The sequence below is a fragment of the Emys orbicularis genome, chromosome 11 (genome assembly GCF_028017835.1).
Source record: "Emys orbicularis isolate rEmyOrb1 chromosome 11, rEmyOrb1.hap1, whole genome shotgun sequence".
Taxonomy (NCBI): Eukaryota; Metazoa; Chordata; order Testudines; family Emydidae; genus Emys; species Emys orbicularis.
Genome location: NC_088693.1, coordinates 60,390,067 through 60,405,450, shown reverse-complemented (window position 1 = coordinate 60,405,450; position 15,384 = coordinate 60,390,067). Strand labels below are relative to the sequence as shown.

The following is a 15,384-nucleotide window of genomic DNA, read 5'->3' as shown; positions in this document are numbered from 1 at the left end:
GTTTATTAGCAGAACAAATCAAGGGACAACTGATCTCTTCTCAGAGACTTTCTAAGTGGATTTCTGGCTCTATCCTGCTCTGTTACAGTTAGCTGATACCTTCCTCCACGTGGTAGGAGGGCCCACTCTACCAGAGCCCAGGCAGTTTCGGTAGCCTCACTTCATGAAGTGCCACTTGTTGACATCTGTAAAGCAGCAATGTGGAGCTCTGTCCATACGTTCATAAAACATTATTCCTTGTGCTAGCCTCCATAGCTGCACTTTAACTTTGCAACTTTAACTTTGGCCTTTCTTGAGCCTTGACTGGGTAACTTTGCAATCTCGACAGTTTCATATTCTAGATTGTTCAATATAATTTCTTATGGGGGTGTTAGAAGAAGAAAAAAACAATAGACACACAAACCTGTTTGCTTAGACAATTTAGCAGTTCACCACCAGAATTCTAAAAAAGAAACCTGTGCACAAAGTTGTCAGTGGCTCAGAGTTCCTACTGATTTACCTAGAAATCTTTTTGTAAAGGAGGGAAGGCTCTTGTCAGAGAGTTCATACTTAATTGTGTAGTGAAGGAGACAAGGGCTCTGCAGGGCCTTTTTCACAGAGCCTGTAGTAACAGCAGGGTGAACTAACTGGTATACATTGCTTTTGCCTTATTAATTGTTCATGAACTGAATGTGCAATGAAGTTTAATAAGCTCTTTCAGCTACTAGACTCTGCAGAAGAGCAACTGTTCTGCAAAGTTCCTGAGCTTCCTTATCTCATTTCACTTTAATCAAATGAGGTAGGGCTTGCTAAATTTTCCTGTGATCCTAAATTAGCTATGCACACCTATATAACCATCTTTCAGTTAGAACATCAAGCGTGTTCTTTCATTTTTATTTTTACATAATTCTTGTTTTAAAAAAGTCACCTGGGTATGTAAGAACTATAAATTTCAAATGAGATGATAAATAGCTGAAAATACAATATTCAGGTCTTCACAGTACTGTGTTTATATTGTAAGTATACAAACATTTAACCCAGGGGTCGGCAACTTGCGGCTCTTTGACTGCCCCCTAGTGGGCAACTGTTTAAAAACAAAACAAAAAAACTGAATTTACTTTATTTGCTTCTTTACACTCTAAAACAGTGATCACCAGCCTGTCAATCACGATAGACTGGTCAATCCTAGAGCCTCTGCCAAGTGATCGCGATCTACGGGCCGCTAAAAGTCCAGCAGTGCAGCAGGGCTCAGGCAGGCTGCCTGCATGCCTTGGCCCCATGCCGCTTCCGGAAGCAGCCGATTGCTGGCACATCTCTGCGCATCCCTTGGGGGGGGGGGGGGGGGGAGGCGGCTCCGTGTGCTGCCCCTGCCCCCAGCACCGTCCTCTCAGCTCTCATTGGCTTGTTCCCGGCCTTTTCTTCCATTTTAACAAACTGTTAACTATATATCTGTGTTTTTCCTCACGTCTTATCCACCTACTGGATCCTGCTTTGAGGTCATGTTACAAAATGTGAGAGAGTAGAATTTTTTTTTTTTACTTGTTTGCTCTTTCTCGTTTATGCAGAAAGAATCTTCGAGGACCATGAAAATTTAGTTGAAAATCTTCTAAACTGGACCAGAGACAGTCAAAACAAACTTATATTTGTGGAACGTATAGAAAAATATGCACTTTTCAAAAATCCCCAGGTAAGTCTGAAGCTGATTTTTTTCACTTAATTTTAAGCTTATAAATATCTCTTGGTAGCACCTTTGTCAACATTTTTATATTGATATTTGTATCTGTACAAACACACACACAGTAGCTTTGCATTTTAACAGTACCTCCAGAATACACTCTGTGGTCAGCGCAAGATTAGCCCCCTAAATGAAAATCTTGATGATCTAACCAATCCATTTTCTAAGTGTGTGAATGGTTTAGTGGAATTAATAGCAGCCCATGTAACCAGTTTGCATGGAATACTCACCAATACTTAGTGCTATTCACATCTAGACAGTCCGGAGGAAAGGGTTTGAGCTTGAGTTGTGACACGTGTCACTTTGGGGAGACTGGCAATCCATCTCACGAGGATAGGGTGAGGGGAATTGGATGGATTCTGTGGGATAGACAGCTGCCTACAAGGGAGGGGCAGAGAGATAAGGAGAGCGAATGCCTGAGGAAGCCAGGGTCCGTCTTCATTCAGCTGTTTCCTGATCAAACAACAAAAAGGTCACTGTTCTTTTTCAATAATTAACTACGGAGGGATGTTAATTAGGGTTTCTTGATTATAAGCATAAATGCAAAAAATATGATGTAATGCTAGAGGCCTACAGCACTGAGGGGACAGAGAGGTGAAAATAAAATCAGGAATCGAAACAAAGGACCATTTGAAAAATAAAGAATTAACAAAGGCATGTTTAACATCACCTTGATCACTTGCTTGCTTAACCTCTAGTCTGTATATTGGGTGTATGGATAGGGTGACCAGATGTCCCGCTTTTAAAGGGACAGTCCTGTTTTTTGGGACTTTTTCTTGTGTAGGCGCCTATTACCTCGCACCCCCTGTCCGTTTTTTCACAGTTGCTATCTGGTAACCCTATGCATGGATCATGTTCTTAAGTCTGCGAGGTACCTAATACACTAGGCTCTTGGGCTTCACTTTCCAAAAGCAAGTAGAAATATCGGGTGCCCCAACTTGAGATACCTTTATAAGGAGCATATATTTTCAGCGAGAACTGAACGTCCGGCCTCTTTCTGTGATCTCTGGCTGAGGCACCCAAAATCTTAGTCACTTTTGAAAGCGTGTTCCTCAATATATGTGTGACATCAATACATTTCACTGGTTATTAGTAATAAGAATGGGCCTTCTGTAGATGGAAGTCAGCATGAACGTGTTACTTACTCGTCAAAAACCTTGGTCTGACCTAATACCATGAATATTGTTTTGCTTCCAGAGAGAGCAGGTAAATATAAAGGGGTCTGGAAGATGCTCACTGTCAGTGTACCAACCCCTTCCAGGTTAGGTGGGGAAGAGTGCAGAATCACTATACTGGATAAAAGGATTATATCATACTGATAATACACACACCGTATGGATAAACAATTGCTATTTTGCTTCTTTTTTCAGAAGTTATTGTTTATCATGATTTTCTTTCATAGAAAGTATTAATTATTATTATTATTTATTATGAAAAACTATAGAGATGGAGTGGAAAAGAGTAGAACAGTCCCATGTCCGCTCCTTCCAAAATACTGAATGATGGGATGGAGTAGTGTACTAAAGGCCCAAATTTTTTTCATCTAATTTTTATTCTGGATTTTTAATTTTATCTGTTTATATTACACCAATCAGTGACTGGCTTTATGGCTAACCATCATGGCTGAGAACTGCAGCTTATGATGCTTTTACTTAAGTTAATGTCACATGGACTGGCTAATATTCCTGAAAATACAAAAGGGTTTTTTCCAGCCCTTTAAGATTACAGAATGCAATATTTTGGTTTCTTTTATTCTTTAGCAACCTACCACATGAGTCTCAATTTTGCTCCAGAATCATTTTTTTAAATTATTATCTAGCTGTACTAGAGGACCAGACAGGTCTTAGAACAGCTAAACTCTTATCAGCACGAGGAATTGAAAAAGATAACTTGGTTTGACTTCAAAACTTCAATAGAAGTTTCATCCTTTCATTTTCTTTTGTTATAGAACTATCTGCTGGGGAAAAAAGAAACCTCTGAGATGGCAGACAGAAATAAAGAAGTGCTGCTGGAGGTAAGACAACTAAAACAAAAAGAATTCATAATATGTAAATGAATGTTTAAAATTAGACTTAAATTTATATTTATAAATAGTGTATAAATGATAAATTATTAATGACTTAATAAATGATTAAACGGTTTTTATAGATTGTTAGAGTCCAGTAGGTCAAAAGATTGCTTATAGCCACGGCATTTGACCATCTATAACCCCACCTTGTGCTATGCTTGTCGTCATCTTAGCATATGCGCAACGTGCTTCATGTGGCACATGACCAGGATTAATTACCAAATTTGGTCTGCTGGTTAGATCATTGGCTTCCCCAGGCCAGGTACTGACGGTGAGCATGACATGAACACTGAGCCCCCCACGCCTCCCACCCCATGCTTGTAATTTTCTGTAGCATATACCAGTCAATTCTGGATTATGATTATAACATCTGTAATGCTTTTATTATCTATTTAATAAATGGAACCTTAATATAAAGTGTGACCTACATTTCCGCTGATAGCACTAATAGCAAAATACACACAAGATGGATCATAGTTGGTCCCACTGACTATTAGTGAGGTTTTTGTGTATGCCTGGGAAATTGTAACCCAACAGCTGAGGTGTGGGCCTATGTCTTTCAGGTTTGGTTAAAGCCATTGGAGCACTTTTGGGACTATTACTGATAAGCATTGGTTAAGAAACCTTCACACCTGTCAATAAGTAGCACCTTTATTGGCATTCTGTACAGAGGGGAGAACTATTAAATCAGACACAAAGTTCAAATGGGCACATACTCATAATTACCCTTCATGTTAGAACTGAGTGGAGCAGTCACTAATTATGCTATATACACCTCTACCCTTGTATAACGCGACCCGATATAACACGAATTCAGATATAACACGGTAAAGCTGCGCTCCGGGGGGGCGGGGCTGCGCATTCCGGCGGATCAAAGCAAGTTCGATATAACGCGGTAAGATTTTTTGGCTCCCGAGGACAGCGTTATATCGGGGTAGAGGTGTATATTCTCTAGATGAATAAAGGACTTCAACCCCCAGGCTTCTAAACCCAGTCCAGTTCATCATTTTAAAATATTAATATGTTTTTATATGTTCTCTTTTTTTCTATACTGCCACTGGCTCTCTCTAGGAATGTTTTTGTGGAAGTTCTGTAACAGTGCCAGAAATAGAGGGAGTCCTGTGGCTGAAAGATGATGGCAAGAAGTCTTGGAAGAAGCGTTATTTTCTTTTGCGAGCTTCTGGAATCTACTATGTCCCTAAAGGAAAAGCAAAGGTGTCTTCTTTAGTTTACTTCTATAAAATATATCTCTTAAGAGTGATTGTCTAATTTCAACCTGCCGTCTGGTAACAAACGAAAAACTCAAGCAAAATGAACATCCTCTTGATAATTTAAATGTGTATGGGTAGAAGGAGCCTTGAATATTACTTCAGAATTTTGGCTGCATTATGCTCTTGCTTAGATTATCATTACAATCCATCAATTAAAAACATAACTTTAAAATATAAATGAACAATAATTTATTCAAGAAGGATTTAATGTAAAACAATCTGACCCCCAATTCAAAATTGAGATCACAAGGATCTTCCAATTGGAAGAGCTCAGCATATGTTTGTTCAGAGTAGAATAGTTCTCCTAAAAAGAGTGTGTGTATGTACAGTTCAGGGCAGTTTGACTTCTTTTCTCCTGCCTAATCCCATAGACCTTTTTCACAGGTGAAGGACTAAGTGACACTACAAGTATTAGTGTGTCCCTGACTAATATGTGCCAGGGAAAAGTTTGAGTCATTCAGACTACCAAATGGCACTGTTTTGAGTAGTTCATATTCAAGGGTTTCTTTTTAGTCTATTTTCAACCATAGTTTCTGGAATCAATGTAGATCATACCTTTTCTGCATGATTTCTACAACTTTGTTTTCTATGTTGACGTCATACTATACTGGAGGAAAAATAGAAAATTGCTGCACTGATTGTTGCCTTTGTGACTTCCAGGCTGGTTTACTGCAACTCACTGTACGTGGAAATGGCTGGTCCAAAACACAGCAGCTCACCTCCTAACAGCTGGTCACCAAAAGCAAATAAACCCCAACCGTGTGTTCTGTTCTGATCAGTACATTGGCTCCCCATAGAACTAAGTAAATTTCAAATATTAGTCTTCCTCTTTGAGGCTTTCCATTTCATTAGACAAGCTACATATAAGACACCATGTAAAAAGGGTGTACCTTACAATCAGAAATACTTGAATATGAAATCTTAAAACAGTGTGGTTCTGAATGAATGCTTATATTACCGGCAGCTGCTGAAGAGTTCCCCATGTGACCTTTCCTGTTGACCCTCTGCTCATTTTAAGTTTCAGTGGTGGCTTGGAATATAATACTGTCAAAAGAAACAAACAAATAAGTTTTGAACTAATAATGCACAAAAAATACACAGATTTGAAAAAGCATATCCTAGTTAAAAACATAAAATCTTATGCAAGGATTTTCTGTATAGCCCTATTCCACTTTGCATATTGTTTGTTAGTCTTAATGATTCATTCAACATTTTAATTAACAATACTGTTTTTTCATGTGAATGGAATAAGAAACATCTTAAACATTTTGGAACATGCTGGCAAGTTGTTTCAGATAACTGTAGTATTTTCCTCCATCTGTGATACGTAATTCTTCACTTTTTAGACTTCTTATTGGTTAAAATTCAGATACAGGGATTTTGTCCTTGGAAAATTAGCTGTTACTGAATTTCAGTAGCACCGATTTCTTGTTTTAGTTCAGTTCTAACTGTTTGTTAATGTAGCTTCTTGGAACTGGTGCATCCACTCGGACTAATGTGCTTCGCTCTTTGTCGTTCCAGTCTAAGGGGTTGTCTACACCCACAATTCAACTGGCTCATTTTAGTTAAACCGGTGCAACTTTACATGTGGGCACATGCTTGCGTTGGCTTAGCTTGGCAACTTGAACCAATTGTAAGAGTGTCCTCACACATAGTTGCCCCCAGTTTAACAAACTTGGAGAAACGTCGCACTGCTAGTTAAATTGGTGCAACTTTGTGTGTAGATCAGGCCTAGGAGTGAAAAGCTGGCAGTGTTTAAATCAAGGTTTTTCATTGTGGCTCTGATTTTCCTTATTAATTTTTTTCATAACTGAATATTTGTGTGTTTAATAGGTCTCGCGAGATCTGGTGTGCTTTCTTCAGCTAGATCATGTCAATGTTTACTACGGACAGGACTATCGGAACAAGTACAAAGCACCTACAGATTACTGTTTAGTGCTGAAGGTAATTTGTTATATGTTTTTAAGTGTTTTACCAAACAGAGCAAGTATAAAGGTGCTCTAGGAATTTTAAATACATGCTACTTTTGTCTAGAATCCTCCAACAGCTAGATTCTTCTAACTAGGTTCTAGTTGTGACGAGGTAAGAGGAATTAATACAGAAAGTTAATGGATGCTGAGACAGGCTGTAATGCAGAGCGTGCTTTCCACTATGCTGTAACTAATGGAAAATTAACCAAGAGTTTTCAGTCGGGAATACAACTTTAATTATGAAAAAAATTCAGTCTGTTTAAAGATACCACATTTCTAGAAATCCTAGAGCAAGTGATATTCTCATTAAATACGTTGAAAAATACATTTCTATTGTGTGTTAATGCTACCTCCTAGTACAGGGGTAGGCAACCTATGGCATGCGTGCCAAAGGCGGCACGCGAGCTGATTTTCAGTGGCACTCTCACTGCCCAGGTCCTGGCCACCGGTCCAGGGGGCTCTGCATTTGAATTTAATGTTAAATGAAGCTTCTTAAACATTTTAAAAACCCTATTTACTTTACATATAACAATAGTTTAGTTATATATTATAGACTTATAGAAAGAGACCTTCTAAAAACCTTAAAATGTATTACTGGCACGTGAAACCTTAAATTAGAGTGAATAAATGAAGACTCGGCACACCACTTCTGAAAGGTTGCCGACCCCTGTCCTAGTATATGGAACAGAGTGGGATAAAGTGCAACAGTGGAGCAATGCAGAAGGGAGAACTGGCTGCAGAGGTCTTTGCTGTTCCACACCCCCAAATAGCTGGCTGATTCCTCTCTATAAATGATCTACACACATACAAAAGGGCCGAGAAGGAGCTTAGAAAGTATTACATTAAATAATATGTTCCCACTGACAATTGCAAAAAAAATAAAAATGCTTGAAACAAAAGGTCCCACAATGTGTTCTCCTCTGTCCCACACAGAGTGGTTACACGGTTACAATGCTGCCAGGAGTCAGGTGGCCAGTGAGGTATCATGCTGCCATGTGTTTGGGGAAAGGGAGAAGCTTTCCAGGATGCTGATAGGCAGGAGGGGACATGGACTGGAGCATTTTGTCCCAAGAATACCTATCCCTTTTCTTGTTGGGGCTCATTTCATACCCATGTTGATGGCCATATTTACACCTACTCTGGGCCTATGGGCTAGGAGAGAATGTGCTTAGGCTGTGGCTGTTTCAGAAGCTGCAGTGACATTAATTTTGCTCATTTTTGTGTAGGAGGGAAACGTCCTTAGAAACCTTCAATAGTATCATAAGCTTTTTCATAGATTAAACTACCTTAAACCTAAAGGGTAAAGTTTGCAATGTATACACCAGCCTAACGTCCTTTTTACAAAAAGCTCAAAGATGAGTTATTCATGTGTTCTTTAGGAACACTGCATGCCAGAGAAGGATCTGATTTGAAAAATTCATATAGGGGAATGCAAATGGGGGCACGTAGTAAAGGAAACAAATGTGGTTAAAGCAGTTGCTCAGTTGCAACATTTTAGTTAAAGCTCTGATCTTAAACCACAGAGTTAATAGCTGAAATGCTGTCAGGTGTCTTTAAGGTGTGCCAGGCTTTCTTCGGATCTATTCCATTCGACTCCCATATTTTTATGTTAGAAATGGTGTTGGCAGTGGTAGACTCAAAATTATTTTGAAACAGTTTTTCACTGTGTGTTCATGGTAAGAAATGTTTCTTCATGAACTTAAAAATGGTGCTTGGATGAGGATAATGCAGGGCCGGCGCTTCCACTAGGCGACCCTAGGGCGGCAGGATTTGGGGGGCAGCATTTTGCCGTCCTCGGCGGAAATTCGGCGGCGGGGGGTCCTTCCACTCTGGGTCTTCGGCGGAAATTCGGCGGCGGGTCCTTCACTCGCTCCGGGACCCGCCACCGAAGTGCCCCGAACACGCGGAGCGGAAGGACCCCTGCCGCCGAATGTTCAGAGGAGCGCTGCCGCCTAGGGCAGCAAAAACTCTGGCGCCGCTCCTGGGATAATGGGTATTGTTCCCCTTTAACAGGAGTACGGTTACTTGTTTTCTGTCATTGGTCACATCTCACATTTCATTGCATATGCGATGACCAAACAGCAGACATGTCAGTTATTCTAGTGCATGTCCACAAACTTTATGGAAAGATGATATCTTTCCATGAGACACTTTATCATATATTTGTGCACAGTTAGAGGTAAAAATACTTACTTCATATTTGGGTTAAGAAACATTAGTTAAAATCTAACCTGAAAATTCTTTTTCATGTCCTCTTAAGTTATTGGCACATGATTCCTCTGCAGATAATTGAGAGCAATTAAAAGCGGAGATTTAAGTACTTGTGAATATTTATAGATTATTTGATGTAAATTGATTTCCAGAATGCAGAGTATCAAGGCAAGTACAGATCATGCCTACGTTTCCAGTGTGTCATTTCTAAGGTTAAGATTTTGTCACAGATATTCTTGGTAAAGCCATGGACAGGTCACAGGCAATAAACAAAAATTCATGGATGCCCGTGACCTGTCCCTAACTTCCACTAAAAATATCCCTGTCAAAATGGATAGGGAGGCAGGTACAACACCCAAAGCTGCTGGGGCTCCGGGGTCCCCCGCTGCTGCAATTTGTGGGATCTCCGGGATCTCCCCCTGCACAGTGGCCAAGCAGCTCTAGGGGGGGCCCCAACTGCCCATGCCGGCAGGGAGCTTCAGGGGGTTCCCTCCACCTGCAGCGAGTGTGAGCCTCTTCCGCCTGCAGGAGCTGGGCTACTGCGAGATCCCATCACCCGCCCCCACCGGGAGCTCCGGGGGGTCACCCCGCTGTCTGCTGCGGCTGGGAACTTCAGGGTCTCCCTGCTGCGCCGGGGCAGCTGTGGGGCGGGGGTCCCCCACTGCAACTGGGAGCTGCAGGGACCCCCCACCAGGGCAGAGCCTGGGAGCTGTGGGGGGGCCACCTGGGAGATCCAGCCCTGGGGTAGAAAATGTCACGGAGGTCGCTGGAAGTCACAGATTCCCTGACTTCTTTGACCTCAGTGACATAATCATAGCGGTAGTCATTTCCTGTCTACATGATTTAGATGTGGCTCTCATTGAGCTGTTTTCTATAACTTCTTGGCCAGCCAGTGTACTGGGTAGGGTTACCATATTTAAAAAATAAAAAAGAGGACACTCCACGGGGCCCTGGCCCCGCCCCTTTCCCACCCCGGCCCCACCCCAACTCCGCCCCGGCCCTGCCCCAACTCCACCCATTCCCCGCCCCTTCCCCAAAGTCCCCGCCCTAACCCCCCCTCCTCCCTCCCAGCCACGCGAAAAGGGCTGCCCAAGCGCTACCGGCTTCACGGTTTGCCGGGCAGCCCCCAGACCCTGCGCCCCTGGCCGGCGCTTCCCCAGCGCAGCTGGAGCCCGGGAGGGGAAGCGCGCAGCCAGGGGCGCAGGGTCTGGAGGCTGCCCGACAAACCGTGAAGCCGGTAGCGCTCGGGCTTCGGGCAGCCCCCATGCCTCCTGACCCCAGCCGCCGGCCGGGCACTTCCCCTCCCGGGCTCCAGCTGCTCTGCTCCTCCCCTGACTCTTCGGCTCTGTTTAAGAGCCGAGCTGCCCGAGCGCTACCGGCTTCAGGCAGCCCCCATGCCTCCGGACCCTGCGCCGCCAGAGCAGAGCAGCTGGAGCCCGGGAGAGGAAGTGCCTGGCCGGCGGCTGGGGTCCGGAGGCAAGGGGGCTGCCCGAAGCAGGTAGCACTCGGGCAGCTCGGCTCTTAAACAGAGCCGAAGAGTCAGGGGAGGAGCAGAGCAGCTGGAGCCCGGGAGGGGAAGTGCCCGGACGGTATTTTTCCGGACATGTTCAGCTTTTTGGCAATTCCCCCCGGACGGGGGTTTGATTACCAAAAAGCCGGACATGTCCGGGAAAAACCGGACGTATGGTAACCCTAGTACTGGGCCAAATCTTACTGGAATAAATTTATTAAAATTGTTTTCTTACCATTCTGAGTGTAAATGGAGCCATAGAAAAAATCTTAACTCAAATTTTAACAAATCAAAAATTTCCCATTAATTTTAGAGAATTGCAGTGAGTTGTTTAAGTAAATGCATGTGATGGGGTTAGCTGGTCTAATTTTTATAGTGTTTTTTTGAGGTGTAAGTGAAACATGGTGTTGGTATATCACCAGACAGTTAACGTGAGATTTTAAGTAGTATTGGGCCTTCTCTCACCTACATTCCAGCAGTGTGAAGCAGTGTTTCACAGATTGAAGAGTATGGTTTATTTATAGCTATTCAATTTTGTGCTACTTACATTCAGGCAGTTTGAAAGAAAAAAACCCAGATTGCACACGTTTTACCAAAGCAGTCAAATCTTGATGATAAAGATCCAGATTTTGCTCCTCTTACTCATGTTTGAATCTTGCACAAGTAGTTTCAGTGATTTAGAAAAGTACTAGGGGTGGCAGAATCTGCCCTCAAATGTGGGCTGTAGCTTTTATATGCCAAGTTATAACGTTAACGCTTTGATCCTGAAGTTCAGATTTTAGGGAGAACTTCTTTTTAGCTACGGTACAATTTGAGACAAAGTTCAGAAATTTTTTTAGATCAGCTGTTGGGACAGAGAACTGGAATCAGCATTCAGGGCTCTATTTTTGTGTCTTCTACTAAGTTGCTACATAACCTTGGGCAAGTCATTCAACTTTTCTATGCCTCCATTCTGAGCAGAGCTGTACGGGGTTTTTTTTTGCTGTACTACACATAGGCTAAAGGAATTGATAGTAAGATTAGTAAAAGCTGGAGTGCTTAATGATTCAACAGTAGAATGAGACCAATTGTATGTTCTACACCTGAAGTGAGAGAGATATCTCGGTCTCACATTTCACAAATACTCAAAATGAGACACAAACAACAGTGTTCACTGGAATATATAGTGTGAGCAAGTGTTCTTAAAAGGAGTTAAAAGATAACCTTTAAGAAAATGGGGATATTTTGAATCATCCAGCAAACCTTTGTATAACTGAACCGTAATCTGTTGAAGGGATTAATAGAGATACTGGCAGCTGTGAGACACATAACTCTTACAAACTGAACGAGAAATGACCAAGTATTCCAGCCAAAGTGGCTTCCATCATCAGAATTTGAAAAACAAATATACTGATCTTATTTGAATCTGTGTCAAAGACTGAATTTGAAATAGAATATTTTTCTAAATAAACTGTGCAGAGTTGTGTTTCTTTTCTATGGGGGGGAGGAGGGAATGGCAAGTAGTTTGACTGTCTGAAGCAGAAATATTAGCTAGTTTTCATCTTACAGGCTTTTGTATTTAAAATATTAATAAAAGTAACTGTGCTAAACTGTTGTTAAAAGTAATCGTGCCAACCAGTGACCAAACCCTGTTCTTCCACTCTCCAGACAGTTAGAGGTGGAAAAAGCTAGTGCGGGTTTGTTTTTTCAAAGCCTGGTTTTGGCAGTATAGAAAGGTGGATTATTAGCTTTCTTCTTCCCATCTCCTTCAACGATGCATGTGTTGGTAAAGATCAAATGGATTAACCCTTTCTTTTCCACCGCATCAGAGAGAGCCATCTTCCCCTCCTGCAGCTTCTAGAAAGTGGAAATTTTCTGACCATTTCAACTCAGTGCATGACCACCTCCAAAGATTCCAAGGGGACAGACTAGCTCCTACACCAAAACTCTGTAAGAACAGCCCCTTTATGGTATTGCAAACCTGAAATGGGTGCTGGCCAGACAGTCCCCGTGTTGCCACTTTGGGTGGCAAGTATTGTTTTTTTCTGCAACACCCCACCCTACCAACTGCATAGATCCCATCTTTAATGATTTCACAGTTTCAACAGTTAGGAAGTCCTGATCTGAACCTTGACAGATGAATGTTTTTCTTGCATTTCCTGCTTTAATTTTCCACTGGATTTGAAAGTAGCAATGCCAAGGATTGAATAACAGTGTTTTGAAGCCCACTCTTCAAGAATGGCATTTTTAACTCTTTAATTCTTCTTCTTAATGTTCTTTAGATTAAAATATTGATAGACTAAATATTCTTTCTATAGCACCCTCAGATTCAGAAGAAGTCTCAGTATATCAAATATCTCTGCTGTGATGATGTGAGAACTCTACACCAGTGGATAAATGGCATCCGTATTGCTAAGGTAACTACTCTGAATCATTTTATTCCTCTTCAATTATTGCAATGTAGTGCTATTTAATAGTGTTACCTATATATTATCTTACTGAGACAGATGATGTGTCAGTGAGGGGAGAGCGAGAAGACTGACATAAAATTAACTAATCAAGAAGTTAATCAGCTATGGGTCAGATGTTACTTGTTTGAAACAATTATCGAGACAATGCATGTTATCTGTTTATAAACTTCCCTATATCTAGCCATTCTGAACTTGAAGCTCCACGATAGTTTTCGTACATATTTCTTTTTTGAAGTCTATCAACAGTATAAACGTTTCTTTACCAGAATTCCTGCTTTAGGTGCTTATACAAATTTTTCTGCCCCTTAATCGCTCTCTTCCTGCTCTCTGATCTCACAGTAAAGTCCCACTAGACATGAGACATCACTGTTAGTTTTTAGCTGTGCTGACTCATTTTGGGCTAACTCATAAATGGATCTGAGAAAGGTGGCTATATCAAAAATAGAGACTTAGTAGTTGAGGTAATGATTACTTAGGCCTGGTCTACACTGGGGTTGGGGGAGATCGATCTAAGATACGCAACTTCAGCTACGAGAATAGCGTAGCTGAAGTCGACGTATCTTAGATCGAATTAAAATTACTTACTCTGCATCCTCGCGGCGCTGGATCGACGGCCGCGGCTCCCCCGTCGATTTTGCTTCCGCCTCTCGCATTGCTGGAGTTCAGCAGTCAATGGGAGAGCGATCGGGGATCAATTTATCATGTCTACAGTACACGCAATAAATCGATCCCCGATAGATAGATCGCTACCCACTGATCCGGCGGGTAGTGTAGACGTGCCCTTAGAACCAGCACCTTGGCTCAGTGGATTAAGTAGATGATTTTATTGCACTGGCATGTTATCAGATTGTTTGACATTTTCTTCTCCAGGATAACCAGGTTGTTTCTAGTTCTCTAAGCAATTAGATTATAAAAAAGAAAAAAGACAATGTGGCTGTTCTTAAACTAAATGAAAAACACAACCTCTACTGAAAAATAATCATACTGCCTAAGTGCCTCTGCAGAGAGACTGCTGCTTATCATGTCTGAAAGAAACAGTGGGCAAAAAAAGCTTGGGACATAAATCAACCAGCTGAAACAGGCACAATCTAAACAGTTGTTAATTTTATTGTTCCTCTCTTTGTTTAGTATGGGAAGCAACTGTATGTGAACTACCAGGAAGCACTGAAGAGGACAGAGTCAGCATATGACTGGACTTCCTTGTCAAGCTCCAGTATCAAGTCAGGATCCAGCTCTTCCAGTTTACCAGGTAACTATAATAGCCTGACCCATAATGGGAACACTGTTAAATACCGTTTGCTTCGGAAACCATTTGAAAACTTCAGAAAAGACTAGTGAATTTGACTAGTTATTTCCACATAGTCCCAGTACTTCTAGGCTGTCTTTAATCTCAAAAAGCAATTCATTCTGTTCTATTCTTTACTAGTTGTGATTGATATTAATATAATGTCCTTTTCTCATTCACAGCCCAAAAGAGAATTTATCTGAAACTGAGAAAAGGAAATATCTTTTCAAATGCCTCACACCTGTCCTCGCCAATTTAAAAATTACATCCCAGGCTTGTGTTTCATGATGAGTGGAGATGTGTGTAGTTTTTAAACTGCTTTGGTGGGATAAATACATGAAAAATAGTCTCTACCCAAAGGCAGAAACGCCACAAACCTGTTCACACACACACTTTTTAAAACATTGGTCCCAGTCCCGTGACGAGCTCATTTTTAAGACAAATAGCTGCTCAAAAATTAGTTAACAATTTGCACCTCTACCTCCATTGTTTACAGCTAATTTACAATGGTATGGAATTGGGTTTGAGCCTGCAATGGGTAGTCGAGCATAGTTCTACTGAAAACAATTTATTTGTAGAACGGTTATGTTTGCATGGACAGGGCATTGCAAAGCTATCTGGTGAGTCACCAGGACTAAGTTACAACTCTTGTGACTTCATGGCATCCTTGGGCTAGGCAACATGAGCAGAAGCTTCTGCAAGGCCTGGGAACAGGATAGTCTTCACATAACACAACTGATAAGCTGCTATCTTCACAAGGTTGCAGGTGTGATTGTCGGGGTTTGTTTGGTTTTTTTGGATGTGTGTGTAGGGGGGGTGTTTCAGACCAGCAATTTTCCAGTGTGTCTGACCATGAGCTAAGTGTTTTAGTGGAAATAATGTCGTTCGGTGAGATAATGTGTTTT

At 41.6% G+C, this 15,384-nt stretch overlaps 1 protein-coding gene across 2 annotated transcripts in view; it reads left to right on the top strand.

Annotated features, from left to right (window-relative positions):
* The window catches only part of RAPH1 (Ras association (RalGDS/AF-6) and pleckstrin homology domains 1), an 89,033-nt gene that overhangs the window by 65,981 nt on the left and 7,668 nt on the right, over nt 1–15,384 (top strand). For both annotated transcript variants that reach the window (XM_065413713.1, XM_065413712.1), the window contains 6 exons: nt 1,545–1,666; nt 3,663–3,728; nt 4,854–4,997; nt 6,887–6,997; nt 13,042–13,140; nt 14,323–14,443. In XM_065413713.1, the coding sequence (XP_065269785.1) occupies nt 1,545–1,666; nt 3,663–3,728; nt 4,854–4,997; nt 6,887–6,997; nt 13,042–13,140; nt 14,323–14,443 (663 nt within the window). The remainder of the gene's footprint in view (nt 1–1,544; nt 1,667–3,662; nt 3,729–4,853; nt 4,998–6,886; nt 6,998–13,041; nt 13,141–14,322; nt 14,444–15,384) is intronic.